At 40.5% G+C, this 17,342-nt stretch overlaps 1 protein-coding gene across 2 annotated transcripts in view; it reads right to left on the reverse strand.

The window, feature by feature from the left end:
- Positions 1–17,342, reverse strand: part of RSPRY1 (ring finger and SPRY domain containing 1) — a 46,620-nt gene that overhangs the window by 8,670 nt on the left and 20,608 nt on the right. For both annotated transcript variants that reach the window (XM_082606782.1, XM_082606783.1), the window contains exons 5-13: positions 16,755–16,881; positions 15,906–15,964; positions 13,937–14,003; positions 12,834–12,965; positions 11,818–11,933; positions 10,730–10,873; positions 5,654–5,765; positions 1,061–1,163; positions 557–709 (exon numbers count right to left, since the gene is read on the reverse strand). In XM_082606782.1, the coding sequence (XP_082462908.1) occupies positions 557–709; positions 1,061–1,163; positions 5,654–5,765; positions 10,730–10,873; positions 11,818–11,933; positions 12,834–12,965; positions 13,937–14,003; positions 15,906–15,964; positions 16,755–16,881 (1,013 nt within the window). The remainder of the gene's footprint in view (positions 1–556; positions 710–1,060; positions 1,164–5,653; positions 5,766–10,729; positions 10,874–11,817; positions 11,934–12,833; positions 12,966–13,936; positions 14,004–15,905; positions 15,965–16,754; positions 16,882–17,342) is intronic.

Consider the following 17,342-nt stretch of genomic DNA (forward strand, 5'->3'; position numbering starts at 1 on the left):
TTTTAACCAAGGCCAGCCTCCAGGGGAACTCTTAGATGGATCAATTTTACCTTTCAGGGCGTATGTGAGAAGGCAGACTTGTTTATGGGCCGCATCCAAGAAGACAGGCTACATAAAAAAAATGATGGGGTATGACAGATGAGAAAGGTGTTACTTCACACTTTCACTAAGAGGAATCTGAAGTTCAGAATCCCTGTCAGGCACCGAGACAAGGTGAAGGGAAGTTCTAAGAATGAACTTCAGATCTCTGAGCTGGGATACAAGTGGCCCTTCTGTTCCTGGGATATTATGGAGGCTCTGCCACTGCAGGCAGGGCTGTCATCACTGTGTGACATTTTCTAGTTCATCTGGAAACTGTTGACTGAGCCACTCTCAAGCCTTGGGACACTGAGTCCAAGGTGAAGTATAGTGCAGAAGGGCTCGTTACAAACCTGCGTTTTGAGCCAGAACAGGAGCTAGGATTACAACATTATGTTATAGATACCTTTAAGACCATAAAGGCCCAACATTGGTTATGCCATGGCCAGTGTGGTCTCTTTGACTGCAGATTCCTTACCTAGGCAAAATGATTTTCTCTTCAGCTGTTAGGAAGGCGTAGTCATTAAAAGTGCTGAATTTCATAGATGGTGGATATTTGAATGGTTTTCCTCCAAAATTGAACTCACATTGTTGATATGACATGAAACTAGCTGCAGCAAAAAATCCAGATCTACAAATGAAAATGAACAGAGGTCAAGAGAATTCATAAAAACAAAGTAAAGCTCATACACAAAGTGGTATTCAGAAAATGGGAATAAGTCATACCTGAGCAGAAAGAAGGGTGACATTCTGTTTATTAACCTAGACAGGACTGTGAACCAGAGAACATCCTGCTCTTATCTTCCTATATCAAACTCTGGGAGGGTTTTAGGTAAGATCAAATGGGCCTCCAATTACTTGAAATACAGTGATTTCTCATCACAACTTACTACATAAATGGACAGTTCTTTTGTTTTTCTTTTCTGGAGAAAAGTACATTCCATGCATCTGCTCAAATTTTTGACTGAGAGAAGGTACTTACACAGTAGATGAAAAGACTTGCTTCTCAGGAGGCAGCTGGTTGCCATTTAAAAAGAAAATCATTTGCTTTTCATTCAAGTCTAACAGAAATCCTACTGTGTCTCCTAGAGGATAAAGTGAAACACTGTTAGGATATGGAGATTCTGCTGTCTCAGGGTTTTAATGTCACTGTATTAAGTCTGTTTTTATAGCCCTGTAGTCAACATATTCATCGTTTTTGCTTCTTCTGCAACTGATCTGACCCGTTTACATCAATATTTGGATGTACCATTAAGAGGAAAATGCTGCCAATTAATCTATGAAAAGTCATCAATTGTAAGATGCATCCCAATTTCAAAGATGTGAAAATGTGGCGAAAATGTGCATTTTGGGATCAGTAAAATATGGTAAGATCAAAATCATGAATTTTTTTGCCTCTCTGGTGAGAGTTAAAACTCTCTGAGAGGGAATTCCCTTGCAGTCCAGTGGTTAGGACTCTGTGCTTTCACTGCCGAGGGCAAGGGTTCAATCCCTGGTCCAGGAACTAAGATCCTGCAAGCTGTGAGGCACAGCCAAAAAAACAAAACAAAACAAAACAAAACAAAACAAAACTGTCTGACATAACAACTGCCCCCAAACATGTTTTTTTTTTTTAAAGCATTCATATTCACTCATAAAGTTTTTGCTTTTTAAAATGTCAAAGGGACTTCCCTGGTGGCGCAGTGGTTAAGAATCTGTCTGCCAACGCAGGGGATATGGGTTCGATCCCTGGCTTGGGAAGAGCCCACGTGCCACAACTACTGAAGCCTGTGTGCCTAGAGCCCTTGCTCTGCAACAGGGAAGCCATCCCAATGAGAAGTGCATGCACCACAGTGAAGAGTAGCCCCCGCTCACCGCAACTAGAGAAAGCCTGAGTGCAGCAAAAAAGACCCAATGCAGCCAAAAATAAATAAATAAATAATAAATTTATAAAAATAAATAAATAAATTGTCAAAGATAAATACATGAAATTATAAAGTGATCACAAGAAAAACTGACCCTCAGTGGTACTGGAAGAAAATCTGGCAATATATGGCAAAAGCCTTGAAATTCTGTATACCCTTTGCCAGAGAACATTCACTTCTAAGGATTTATCCTGAGAAAATCCAGAATGGTTTATAATTTTTTTATATAATAATTTTAAAAGACAAAAATGTAACTGTCTAACCTTGAGGCATTGATTAATATAGTACTATTATATAATGGAATATTGAAAAGCCATTAAAAACAATGTTATTTAATAACCTGGAAAGCTGTTCAAGGCATAGTGAGTGTAACAACAAAAAATATACACCATACACAAAAATAAACTCAAAATAGATTGAAGACCTAAATGTAATACCGGATACTATAAAACTCTTAGGGGAAAACACAGGCAGAACACTTTTTCACATAAACCGCAGCAAGATCTTTTTTGATCCACCTCCTAGAGTAATGAAAATAAAAACAAACAAATGGGACCTAATTAAACTTAAAAGCTCTTGCACAGCAAAGGAAACCATAAACAAAATGAAAAGACAACCCTCAGGATGGGAGAAAATATTTGCAAACAAAGCAACCAACAAGGGATTAATCTCCGAAATATACAAACAGCTCATGCAGCTCAATATCAAAAAAACAAACAACCCAATTAAAAAATGGGTGGAAGATCTAAATAGACATTTCTCCAAAGAAGACATACATATGGCTAAAAAGCATATGAAAAGATGCTTTGGGCTTCCCTGATGGCGCAGTGGTTGAGAGTCTGCCTGCCGATGCAGGGGACACGGGTTTGTGCCCCGGTCCGGGAAGATCCCACATGCTGCAGAGCGGCTGGGCCCGTGAGCCATGGCCACTGAGCCTGCGTGTCCGGAGCCTGTGCTCCGCAACGGGAGAGGCCACAACAGTGAGAGGCCCGCGTACCGCAAAAAAAAAAAAAAAAAAAAAGATGCTCAACATCACTAATTATTAGAGAAATGCAAATCAAAACTTCAATGAAGTATCAACTCACACCAGTTAGAACGGCCATCATCAAAAAATATACAAACAATAAATGCTGGAGAGGGTGGGGAGAAAAGGGAATCTTCCTACACTTTTGGTGGGAATGTGGGAATGTAAATTGGTACATGTAAATTGGTGGGAATGTAAATTGGTACAGCCACTATGAAGAACAGTATGGAGGTTCCTTAAAAAACTAAAAATAGAGCTACCATATGATCCAGCAATCCCACTCCTGGGCATATCAGGAGAAAACCGTAATTTGAGAAGATACATGCATCCCAATGTTCACTGCAGCTCTATTTACAATAGTCAGGACATGGAAGCAACCTAAATGTCCATCAAGAGAGGAATGGATAAAAAAGATGTGGTGCATATATACAATGGAATATTACTCAGCCATAAAAAAGAATGAAATAATGCCATTTGCAGCAACATGGATGGACCTAGAGATTGTCATACTGAGTGATGTAAGTCAGACAGAGAAAGACAAATATCACATGATATCGCTTATATGTGGAGTCTAAAGTAAGGGTACAAATAAACTTATCTACAAAACAGAAATAGAGTTATAGATGTAGAAAACAAACTTCTGGTTACCAGGGGATAAGGGTGGGGGGAGGGACAAATTGGGAGATTGGGATTGACACATACACACTACTATATATAAAATAGATAACTAATAAGGACCTACTGTATAGCACAGGGAACTCTACTCAGTACTCTCTAATGGCCTATATGGGAAAAGAATCTAAAAAAGAGTGGATATATGTATATGTATAACTGATTTGCTTTGCTGTACATCTGAAATTAATACAACACTGTAAATCAACTATACTCCAATAAAAATTTTAAAAAAATTTTAAAGGTAAATTAATAAAAAAAAATACATATCTATATATACACACCAGATTGTGTTTTAAAGAAATCTCTGGATGGAGGAATTACATGAGATTTTGGTTTCATTTTGCTTTTTACCCCTATTTTCCAAATTTTATAATAAACTTAAGAAATCTTTTAAAAAATCATTTAAAAAACAAACAAGACAGTCTTTGCAGACAGTACCTCTATCTTATGCTTTGTTAAATGAAGAAGTGTTGGGACTTCCCTGGTGGCGCAGTGGTTAAGAATCCGCCTGCCAATGCTGGGGACACGGGCTTGATCCCTGGTCAGGGAAGATCGCACATGCCGCAGAGCAACTAAACCAGTGTGCCACAACTACTGAGTCTGCGGTCTAGAGCCCGTGGGCCAAAACTACTGAGCCCACGTGCCACAACTACTGAAGCCCACATGCTTAGAGTCCATGCTCCGCAACAAGAGGAGCCACCACAATGAGAAGGCTGCGCACCACAATGAAGAGTAGCCCCCGCTCACCGCAACTAGAGAAAGCCCGTGTGCAGCAACAAAGACCCAATGCAGACAAAAATAAATAAATTTACAACGACAACAAAAAAATATCAGAAAAGTATTTTAAAAAAATGAAGAAGTGTTATGTTCCTTTAACTTGCAAACCCTTAAAATGAGGGCTTATGTGGGCTTTGCAGGTTTTTTCCTTTCCACGCTATTAGTTAATTAAGAGAAGCTGTCCCCTCACAGCAAAGGTCAAATTCCTGCTCTCTCAGCATGCCTGAAAATTCAGTTTACATGTATAATGCTGATTGCGGCAGGAAACAGAGAGAGGGCAGCTTGGAGAAGAAACTGGGCTATATCCCCCATCTAGCTCCAATGCTGGGAATAAAATTTTTCCAGAGGTTCCATCCCCTACCATATGACTCTATAGCTTCAGAACAAGGCAGTGCACCAGGAGGCCCCTTGAGAATACTACCCTCCGGTGCAGTGGTGCTGAAGCAGGGAAGCCCTGTTTTCACTGTATTTAGTTAGGGGTAAACACTCACCTTAAATTTTTTGGTATAAGTGTTTAACAAATCAACTGTGGCTCTAACTACGCTGTTTGAATCTTTCATTAATAAATGTTTTCATGGGTCTAGGACATTGGATATTGCAAAGCAGTTGGAAACAAAAACTGAATGGGGCAAAAAAGATCATGCTGTTGATAAGATATATTCTTGCTAAAATCCTAGAGCTTTGATTGAGAGTCCTGGCCCTGCAGCATCCTGAGCCCAATGTCTGGAGAAATGAGGCTGGGCAAAAGTGTTTGAGACTAACAGTACTCAAGTCATCTTTAAAAGCTGCCCTAGAGAGCCCTGGAATGTGTCCACTGAACAGTGCCAATTCTCTGAAAATAACCTTATTTTATTGGCATTATAATTTCAGTCTCCTCAATATCTCCACGGCTGCTTTGATTTAAGACATATACCCAGAGAGGAAACTAGAATTCATATTAATCTTAAGATGATCATTTTCCCACTAAATTAAGAATTTTATAGTCTGAAATGTTTTGCTAAAGGAAGGGCTCCATCAGAGGTGAATATCAGGAGAGTACGGTTCACATCTATGGTAGGGGATACAAAAGCTAATATCCCTTTTCACATTTACTCTTTTTCCATTAAAAGATTTTAAAGCCTAACGTAATAAATGCCTCATCATAACCAGATGTCTTAACCTAATTAATAAATTCATGATGGAGAGGAATGAATACCTTCTTTCCAGCAGGGGTGTTGGTGAGGCTTACTTCTGGCGTTGTACCAAATCAGCTGCCGGCAGCCATCGTATGCACAGGAGTATTCGTCGTCCCCAATGCCGTAGCCTTCCTGGAGGGAGAGAGGGCCCAGAAGATTAGCAAGGCTCTGCCTGCTGTGTTCCATTAACCTGGTGGCTAGAATTCTAAGCATTTTGGATGAAGGGAGAGAGCCTACAGTTCTTGGAAGATACCAAAATTCTGACATAGAGTCAGAATAGAGTGTGACTTCACCAACAAATTTTTCCCAAGTTTCACGTCTGTTAGTTCATTTAATTCTCATGAACCACCTTGAGGCTGGTGGTATTATATTCCATCTTAAGAGGAAATAAGGCTCAGAGAAGTCAACCAGCTTGCCCAAGGACATGTTACTAAAAAAGTCAAGTTTGGACCTTGGAATTTTCTGATTCCAAGGCTGGTGTGGGCAAACACCTTTCTTTCATGTAGTACACTTCAAAACACCCAAATGCTCAGAGATTTCAAAACTGGAGACAACAGAAGGTTATAGTGGGTAATCAGCTAATAGGTATTCTGAGATATTTGAACATCACACAGGTCCTTGGCAGCTTCTTTTATTACTTACTGCCTTTTAATTATTTCACAATTATTTTATTGTTAACATAAAAGGGTAGGTGGGATCTTAAGAAATTATTTTGAGCACTTATAAGAAGAAAATAGAAAATACAGAGGAAACATGCGTATCAGACAACTGCTATCTTTACGGCTCAATGGTGAAAGATTATAGTGGAGAAAGGCATTGAAAATGTGGGCTGAATCCAAGTAAGATCTCAGATCCTGGTGATGGTCTGCTTATTCTATGTGACAATGCAGTGAGGAGATAGATTGGAAAAAGGGCTCCAAGATGCTCCTTGACTACTCGGACCACAACATACTGAATTCGGATGAGTGTTCTCCAAAGTGAGGCTTCTGAATTAGCTTCTGAATGCACTATTCAGACTACTCAAGAGTTAAATGAACTTGCATAAGTTCTCAGCGTAAGGCCGAGAAGATATTCACCAGTCCATTAGAAAAAACACATTGCTATTCCTTTCAAAGCCTGAACAAATAAGTAAAAACTTACTTTTTATTTGTGGGGTGTTGGGGCATAGGCAAAAGGCAAGCAATTCTTTTCTATCTTTCCTTTCTAATGTCCTAGGAAGTCCTCCACTGAACACTTGAAAGAAATTCCTAGAAGATTCCCGGCCACCAAGAATTGGCTAAGAGAAGACTTTACCATGCAATGTCTTCTATGCCTGGATGAATTTCACAGTAAAGTGGCATTTGGAGACAGAGGGGGAACTCTAATCATTTTAACCACAGATCAACTTCTACAGGCTAAGAAGTAGGTGCCTCTGCTAAGCAGAGATACACCTTAAAAAGCCCTTTGAGGGCCTCCCTGGTGGCGCAGTGGTTGAGAGTCCGCCTGCCGATGCAGGGGATGCGGGTTCGTGTACCGGTCCGGGAGGATCCCACGTGCCGCGGAGCGGCTGGGCCCGTGAGCCATGGCTGCTGAGCCTGCGCGTCCGGAGCCTGTGCTCCGCAATGGGAGAGGCCACAACAGTGAGAGGCCCGCATACCGCAAAAAAAAAAAAAAAAAAAAAAGCCCTCTGAGCTCACATACCAAAGAGCAGTCCAGATGTACTACACCCTCTTTCAACGTGAAAACATTCCCAGCAGAACTATAACTATGGTCTCCATCAGCTGAGGCAGATAAATGAGAGAACAGTGTAGCTAGCTTGGTACTTGGGGTGATTATTTTGATCTGTATGTTCTGGTCACGTAAACTTTAGTAATGGCAACATTACTAAAAACAAACAACAAAAAAGCATTTATCCATAGTTTGTTGTTTAGGGAATACATTGACTCCTTCCCTATGTGGTGGACACCATCCTTTCTTCTGCTGTCCAGTATCCCTACCACTTCCTGCTATGGGGAATGTAATGAAGATACAGTGTCCTGCCTCCTGCTCTGGAGATGGAGGGGTAAGATGTGACCTTGGCCAACCGGACCCTCCCATCAGACGCCTAGTGTCTGTAACCCCACATGGAGGAATGGTTAGGACCCTTGTGGCAGCAGTGTTGGCATCCTGGTCCCTAAAACACTGGCTGTTGTACTTCCTGTGTCTTGGTCTCTGACGGTGCCTTGGAGCCTGTCTAGTTCCCAAACCCCTCAATAGTCTGGGAGCCCCCAACAGGCTTCCAAGTCATTCTTTTTCTGTTTAAGATAGCAGAGCAGAGTCATTTTCTCCATGGCAAGAGGCTTCAACAGGGAAAGAAGCACAGGCTGCCTTGACCAGGGTTTGAATTCTTCGCCAGCAGTTGGAGGCTAGGTGACTTTGGGCAAGTTTCTAAATTAATTTCTTTGAACTTCATTCTCATCTTTAAATGGGAGAATAATACCTTCCCAAACTCTCAAAAAGATTAGAGATGAGTATGTGAAAGACCTGTCACATGGTAGATGCTCATGAAAAGGCAAAAGATATTTTAGATAAGTCAAAATGCACCCTTGGAGACTTGCTCCTCCCAAACCCCCATAAATATATACAAGATAACTATTCTCTAATTGACCTGAACAAGAACTATCCTTTAGCTTCTCAGATTAATGATCTATGTCCAAGCCCAACTCTTTGATCATCTTTTCAAAACCGAAGCCCAAGCAGTAGGAGTTAAAATAAGTCTATGAACAGACTTCAAAGTTTTAGAAACTGCGTGTATTCTAGGAGTGACTTATTCCATAAAACCACACCCTATCTGTACAGGCAAAAAGATTCAGAATCACCAGAACAATGTCCATGTGAAGCAAAGTTGTAAGTATGGCAACATCATTAAAATCCTACATTTGGGGAAAGATACATCAGACTTCACCAATTTCTAACCAACCAATACTTGAATCAGGGAAAAATGTTTCATTTTTGTTTTTTAAAGAAAGAAATTAAGTCTATCAAGCAATCTGGAGGGTAGGAAGATAGTATGTTAAGCCTCTTAACTTGAGAAGCCAAAGTTTTTGCAACTATACGGCAGAAATTAGTTTCATCCATCAGATAAAATGATCCAGCTTCATTGACCATTAAAAAAAAACAATCTGCAACATTCAGTCTCAAATATACTACACTGAGACCTGTAGTGTGCTGCCAAATTAGGAGAGGCACATTTTATATCCAAGCTTTCTCCCGAGAGGAATCCACATTTCTTCTAGTTCGAAAACAAATCTTTACTTCCGAATGAGACTAGCTACTTCTCTGAGACTCTCTCCATTTTCAAATGCAAAGAACACTACTGTAGAATAGGAAGGGGACTGAATTCTAGTCCTAGTTTCTTTTTGTCCCAGTCTTAGTCTCAGTTTTCTTATCTGTGAAATGGAAACTGTGACAGTAAAGACTGTTGTGGGAACTGGATGATAGGCTCTAAAATGAAGGTGCTCTGGAAATTAAGATTTTTTTTTTTAAGTCCTAAAAAATCATCTTGAGGACATCATTTGGGGCAGGCTGTCAGTGTAACTGATACTGTCTTCTTTAAATTAGTGCCCAAGTTGGGCACTAAAAGACTAACTGGCATTGTTCTCCAGACCCACTTACTTCTGACTACATGGTGCCACAAAAAGCCCCATTCTTGCAGGTTTTAAATAAGGCCTAGAGGACTAGGAGGCGCTGCATCAGGGAAGGTTCCCAACAAAGCAATGGCAGACTGGGGTCCAGTTTTCCATCCTGGACAAAAATCCAGACCTGACCTCTCCCTGGGCCCTCTTCCTCCAATTTGTCTCTTTCCAGCAAGGAGTTTAGTAAAATGCCATGAACAATTCCAGGATGCTGTACTGCCTTGTTGAAAGGGCACTTTAGAAACTAGCTTTATGGGAGGCAAGTTTAGTTTGATTTTGTTGGATCACTTCTAAAACCCATTCCAGGACCTTACATATGGGATGGGAGGCTATTATTTAGATTAACATAAAAAAAAAATCTAAGGGACTTTTCCCAGCTCAAAGGGTAAAAATCATATGTCCACAAAATATTCCCCATCAAAACTGGATTAATTCTAAACAGCTTATAATATGACTATGAGAAGAAAGCCATTTGGGTTGGGCATTAGAAGGGTATAAAATGGCAAGAAATTAACATTTGTAGGAAAGCGAAGAACTCCAATCTCTCACACCCAGGTAGAGGCAGCCCAATTCTGCTTCCTCTAGTGGACTTAATTTTCCCTTATAAATTACAGCGTTGTATAGCAAAAGATAAATACGGAATATTGAAAACAAATGTGCCTACTAATTACAAGGTAAAAGTAAAGTAAGAGCAGTCAAGACAACATTTAGTATTTTATGAAAGGAATAGAATTCCTACAAAGTTCCTAAAGCTTAAACGCAAGGTAAAAACCATCACTGGACCCAATATAACAACTGAGCCAAAGATGTGGCTGGGGCTGGAGCAGAGCCTAAAAAGAAAAAGAGGGTCTTCCCTGGTGGCGTGGTGGTCAAGAATCTGCCTGCCAGTGCAGGGGACACGGGTTCGACCCCTGGTCCGGGAAGATCCCACATGCCATGGAGCAACTAAGCCTGCGCGCCACAGCTACTGCGCCTGCACTCTAGAGCCTGTGAGCCACAACTATTGAAGCCCGTGCGCCACAACTACTGAAGCCCGCACGCCTAGAGTCCGTGCTCCACAGCAAGAGGAGCCACCCCAACGAAGAGTAGCGCCCCCCCGCTGCAACTAGAGAAAAGCCCACGCGCAGCAACAAAGACCCAATGCAGCCAAAACCAAAATAAATTAATTAAAAAAAAAAAAAGGAAAAAGAGCACATCTAAACTCTGGGTGGAAGATTAACATGAACTTAAAACTTGAGGGGAAAAAAACAGCTGAGGGGCAATTTCACCTGTGTTTTCCTATTTCTAAATCAGTTTAGAGAACCACTGTTAGGGATTTGGCACCATGTGATTCAGCCCAAGGAACGATTATTGTGCAAAACTATCTGAAAAATGAGTATCCGCCACCCACTCGCCAAAAAAACTGCTGCTGCTCTCATCCGCTCAGGTCTCCAAGGTACTCACATGATTGAGAAATTTGCTGTCTCGTGTGGCCCAGCCGATCTGCATGACACCAGAAGTGACCACTGTTACTTCATAGTACCACACCCCAGCATCCACACAAAAGGTGCAGCGCACACTTTCAAAAGAAGAGGCATCACAGCGAGCCTGGCAAAATAAAAGAGCATGGCAGTCCACCATCAATGCCTGAAGACCACCAGAGATAACCGACTGCTCTGAAGGTAGAATCTATTCTTCCTCATTAAAGCTCCTGGTGGACTACTGTCTTCTTCCCTGTGCATTCTCAGTGACAAAAAGTACAAAACCGAAGGAAGGACACTCTATTTTATAGTTTAATTTCCAGGGAGTTCCAGATTGAAAGGACTGGAAGACCTCAAAGTAAGAATTAGTGAAGGCTACTGGCTTCATTTTTAAGTACTTACAGAGCTTTGCTCTTATAGTAGAATCTTTTCCAAATGCATAAACATTGCCTTAACCTGTACTTGTTAGGGAGGGAGATGAGGGAGAGAAGGATATTGAAGTGTATAAGATGGAGTACCTAAAAATAATCTAAAGCAGAAAACTACGTAAAGCATTTGGCAAGATGTAAGATCAAAGAAACTATTTGCAGCCATTCTTCAAACGGCTCTTTAATCTTGACATGTCTAGTGCCTAACGGTACCTTCCTGTATATAAGCGGCTCTTTCATTAACCTTCACCCCCAAATCAGCAACATTTTCAACATACAGGGAGAAGGTGAAGCTCTAGACTGAATACAATTGGTTATGCAGGGATTTAAAAAAGGAAGGGCCTCTTTTAGAAACACTAGTCTTTGTACCTTTAACTGCATAAAATGGCAGAGATGAAAATCAGACATATTTAAACCAGTCAATAAACATTACAGCTTGTACTATATGTATAGGACCATGTTAGATATGAAAGAGTAAATAATATCCCAAACACGCTCTCTCCCACCACTTCTACCTCTAAACACTCTTTGAGTATGTAGAAAATTTCCATCTATTTTGCAAGGATTGCTTTTGTTCAGAACCAGTGCAGGAAAATGAGGACAAGATTTTATCCCCAGAATGGTCCGTCTATGGAAGCTTTACCTCCAAGCCATGAGGCGAGATCTTCAGGTACTCGCTGACATCGTTGCTATTTAGCATGGCCTTAATGCTATTCAAGTCCACTTTCTCATAGGTCAGCTGCCTACCTTCTTTTAAAACTGCAAAAGAAAAAGTGGGCACATTTCTAAGGCAGGCTGTTGTGGAGAAAAAAGCTACTGTCATCGCTAGTTGCCATTCTAGTTAAGAAGTGGAGGTGCTCCTACATGGCCGAATTGGTAGACTTATAACCTTAGCTTTGCTGCTACACTGCCACAGGACGAGTAATTACGCAAATGCTAGTAAAGACAGCACTGCTCGGTTTATACTTCTGTCCCCTATGGTCATTAGTTTGCATGCAGCAAAACCCAAATGGTACGTTTTCAGAATCATTCTTTAACTGGCACTACACAGGCTGGGCACTGAGCTACTCCCCATAATGCTGCAGTACGAGCAGAGGGGTCAGATGTCCAACTGTGCTTTAGCACAGTGCTACCCGTGGGAGGGGGAGTGAGGAAAGAGCAGTAATATAGTTTTAGTTCTTGCAGCCCTTGGAGGAGAAAAAGAAAAGTTGGGAGCAACTCTCACGGTATAGGTAAGACACGACTTGAGTTTTGAAGAGCAAAGTTGGGACAGAGAGAAGAGTAAAGAGGGAATTCCAAGTGAGGGGAACATGCCCAGGGGTAGGAATGATTGGGAACTGCTTGTAGGACAGTGAGAAGAGTTTGTGTTGGAAAGAGTTGATTAGACAGTGGCATCTGATTGATGGCCCGGATGCAGGAGGAAACAGGGGACCAGTAAAAGTTTTTGAACAGGAGAGTGCTGCAATTAGAAGCATTCCATCTAATAGTCTGAAGAGTCCCTAGGATACTTTACTGCTAGAATATAGCCAACCCACCAGTAGAGGACCTTATATGGAAAAACTCACACTCACTGTCACAAAATAAAGACCTGTGATCCTACTTAAGAAGTGGAGTTGGAAATGAAAACAGGCATTTTAATAAAGGACAACTCCTACTTACAGAGATTGTCTAAGCTCCACTGGGCACAGAAACCAACTTGACGTTTCAGATAATCAGGATCATCAGCCCAGGACTCTAATGTGACAAGCCGGTCACTAATACTGGATTCAGATATAGTCAATTTATTTTCACCTGTTGGGAAGACATAAACCTTAAATTAACCATGAAAGAGTAGGATGATTTGCTGGGTAGATTAATGGAGGGAAAGAGTGAGGAGAGACAATTAAATTAGAGAATCTGGAAACTATAATAATGACAAAGCCCAAGAGCTCTATCTTCTAGAAAGTAGTAATGTGATCACTAAATTTTTAGCTATAAAAAGTGGGTAATCACGGTCACCAAGTTTTGATTCATTATATATATATATATATATACACACACACATATATATATATACATATATATTTCTTTTTTAACATCTTTATTGGAGTATAATTGCTTTACAATGGTGTGTTAGTTTCTGCTATATAACAAAGTGAATCAGCTATACATATACATATATCCCCATATCTCCTCCCTCTTGCGCCTCCCTCCCACCCTCCCTATCCCACCCCTCTAGGTGGTCACAAAGCACGAAGCTGATCTCCCTGTGCTATGTGGCTGCTTCCCTCTAGCTATCTGTTTTACATTTGGTAGTGTATATATGTCCATGCCACTCTCTCACTTCGTCCCAGCTTACCCTTCCCCCTCCCCATGTCCTCAAGTCCATTCTCTATGTCTGCATCTTTATTCCTGTCCTGCCCCTAGGTTCTTCAGAACCATCAAGTTTTGATTCTTTAGGTGAGAAAACTCTTGCCTTTGTCACTGTTAAATCTTACTGGCTTTGAGATGTTTACCCAGATAAATCAGAATGTATGCATGCTTCTTATTTATTTATTTGGCTGTGCCACACAGCTTGAGGGATCTTAGTTCCCCAACCGGGGATTGAACCTGGGGCCATGGCAGTGAAAGCCCAGAATCCTAAACACCAGGCCACCAGGGAATTCCCCAGAATGTATGCATGTTTGATGGGGTTCAAAAGCATCAGCTCATCCAGTAACTATGAAAAATAAGATTTTTAACAAGCAATATAGATCATTAATGTAAGAAGTCACTATACCTACTTGTCTGTGCAAACTTTTCCAATGCGATAAGTGCAAAAAGCATGACTGTGGGGTGGGACTGTAATTTCTGAAAGACAACAAAAGGTAAAAAAAAAAAAAAAAAAAAAAATCATTGCCCTGCAGAGGCGGCAAGTTATCAATTTCCTCCTCTTACCCAATATGTGCTAGATTTTTTTGGGGGAGCAGTAGGAAAAGTTTTACTCATTCAAGTCCATGATTATCCATTTGCTAATGTTGATAGTAATAAACCAAGATAGAGTCTCTTAAAATCTTATATTATTTTCTTGAAGTTACTGTGTTCGTTTATAGATATGGAAATTTCAAAAGTATCTTATTAAATGTACTATGTTATTTTACTTAGTAACATTTATATATTAAAGCTTTGTTAAATAAAATCATGCTGATTCTTATATTCCTTTAAGCAAGCCAAACAGAAGCCCAGAAATATAGCTAAAAATGGCTTTTTATTCAGAACCCTAAAAGGAGCCATTCATCACTACCATGTTCCAAAATTATAAATAATGAAATTAACAACTCATGGCTTCATTTTCAATCTGTTCTCTGAAAGGAATTCTACAAATGCTGACGGTAGGTGGGAGAGCAACAAGTGAGCTCTTTCAGTTACATTTAAGTTCATGTCACATGTGTTCACATTTGAAGGAAGGTCTATCTGCTTAACATCATATCTTCTCACAGCCATCCTTCCCCACAGCTATGCTAAGTGCCTGCAAAAGAGCTCTAGAACAACAGATGATTTCCACTCACTTTTCTGGTGCCCAACTGGGTTCCGCAGAGCTCATGTAACCATTGCCCTTCCCTGCTGCAAAGCCTGTTTAGCGCCCTGCTTCTTGCCACATCCATTCTCATTCCCTCTGTCTGGTTTTTCAGGCCCTGAGCCCTCCCCACCTGGCTACTAAGTCTATGTCCTCCTGTCTCTGAACACTGTCTTCTGATCAGATAATTCTCCGTAATATGCTGGGAACATGGCCATTTTTGGCTCTGGGCTTCTGCCGGTGATATGCCCTTAGCCAAGAAACCCATTTCTTCCTCCTGTGTGCACAAACAAATCCTAGCCCTGTGGTGTGACCCAGCTGAGGTCCCACCTTCATCAGGAAGTCTGCCTCCCATGACTCCCAGCCCCCTCCACCCGTTTCTCCCACCTCCCAACCACCTTCTCAGAACCCTTGGCACTTGGTCTGAAGGAAGCTATTTTGCCCTTGATCATAACCTGTCATAAAATGGAGGCTAATTATCTTGTCTCAGTAGTTTTGTTCCCCTAACCAGGAAACTGCTTGAGGGCAAAGGACTGTTAGACTACTTCTGTATCCCTACAGTGCTTACTTAGCATAGTGTTAAGTGTTTTAAGTACATATAATATAGGTCCTGAAAAATAGGGTCCTTCAGATTTTGAAAAAAGGCCAATGCACAGTAGGCCTGCAAAACTAACTTTAAAAAACACAGACCAGTCAAGACTGCAGTCAGGCAGTGTGAGAGGTCCGACAGCACAGCCTTGGCAAACCACAAGCTTCAGAGACGATACATCAAATCCTCAACAGTAGTTTTAAGAGCAGTAGCGGTGGGAGGGATGGAGGAACAGAGATTTATATACACTGGGAATCTGACCTCACAGTTTCCTGGCTTGGAATGCCGTGTAATTTTGTTTCCACTGTGGAGGTTCCTACTACCATTTGGCAGACTCTAAGGACGCACACAAAAAAAGCCAATCATAGCACCTATCTTATGACTAAATTTAAAACCAGACCAACTCAGCTGTTTTTGCTTGCAATAAATTCCTATCCTGCCCTTACTTCTTTTTAAACACAGGAAGGAATAGATAGACACTCAGGAAACACCTGCAAATAAAATTTATAGCTGATTCCATTCTCTGTGCCAGTGGCTAAGTGGGCAATTTTAGAAAAATGCACAATTCTAGATGACTAAGAATAACTAACTTTGATGTCTCACTTACCAGACACTGTAGCAAATATTCCAGTATTCCTGGGCTAAGTAAACCTATACTTGCAGGACCTAGATGAATACAACAAACACTGGATATAATTAAATGTGTTACATTATTTTGAATTTGTAACTAATACCAATAAAATTGTAGAGCTCTTTTACAAAGTACTCTCATGTGCATTATCTTATTCAAGTCTCCTGCTTAAGGCAGGGAATAGTAGTATCCCCATTTCACAGGTGAGCAACTGAGCCCACTCCTGAAACACACTCCTGAAGTGACTTACTCCAGGGCACTTGGGGAGCACATGGCAGAGGCTGAACCAATACCCATGTTTTGATTTCTAATCCATTGTTTCTTCCACCATAAATGACACAACTAGCTGGGTTATTCACCTATACTTTGATGTTAACTTTCCTAAAATGGGTAACATTCACAGACAAGTAAAAAATCTGCTTGTCTTCTCAGGAATTGCTCCAATTTAAAGTTCCTTTTCTTCTTCTCCTACCGAATATGTCTCTATTGCCTAGCTAAACTTTATAAAGTGTGTGTATATGTATATTACATACAATCTTTATCATATGAGCTTAGCCTTTTCTCTTATTTTTAATTTTAAAGCAAATAAGGAAAACTTTTTCTTTTAAATTTCCCTCTGAAAGTCCTCAAAGCTAAATTAGTTTGCATTTACCTCTGTGGCCTTGAGTAATTTTTTTCCAGTTAGACCCTGTTGCTCAATTTTATTTTATTTTTTTAGAGACACTTTTTTCTGGTAAAGCAGGTTTGATCAAAGACCTGCAGTGCCATCTTCCCCTTGATGTTAAACAACTTAAGATCTTCCTTGGTGGAGCTTCCCAGAGTTACCTGCTAGTTTCTCAGCCAAGCAGCCTAGGACTGCAGATGTGTTCCTGTGTTTGGCAGGATGACCTGAGTCCTGGCAAGCTACTTCTCCATTTAAGTTGAGAATTTCAGTCAATTTCTGGAGTGCATCCTAAAAACAAAAATGTACAAACGGATTTGATAAATATATTACTTAGGTTTTTTTTCTCAAGGTAATTCTTTGACACAGAAGCAATAACCATGTGTTAAATTAACTCAGAATGACCATACAAAAATGATATAGTCACAGGATACCATTATTGATGGGAAATATTATTTCATCAACCTGAAGGTTTTCTTAAATGAATTGCTAGATTCCATTTCATTCAAAATGTACCAGTTGTATCAAATATATGCTATATACTCGAGTCGTTAAACAGACTAAATCCACCCAAATGCCAGTATGATTGATAACAATAGGGCCTAGTGATACTGAAGTACAGTTTCTTATAAATTCTTTTTTTTATCAATCAAGAACAAATATCACTAGAATTTTAAAGGCAAAGACTTTAAAAGACTAGGCAAAGGTCAATTCACCAGTGACAAGGCCAAAGACTTTTCCCTCTGTCCATG

The sequence above is a fragment of the Mesoplodon mirus genome (genome assembly GCF_964341445.2).
Source record: "Mesoplodon mirus genome assembly, chromosome: 19".
NCBI lineage: Eukaryota > Metazoa > Chordata > Mammalia > Artiodactyla > Ziphiidae > Mesoplodon > Mesoplodon mirus.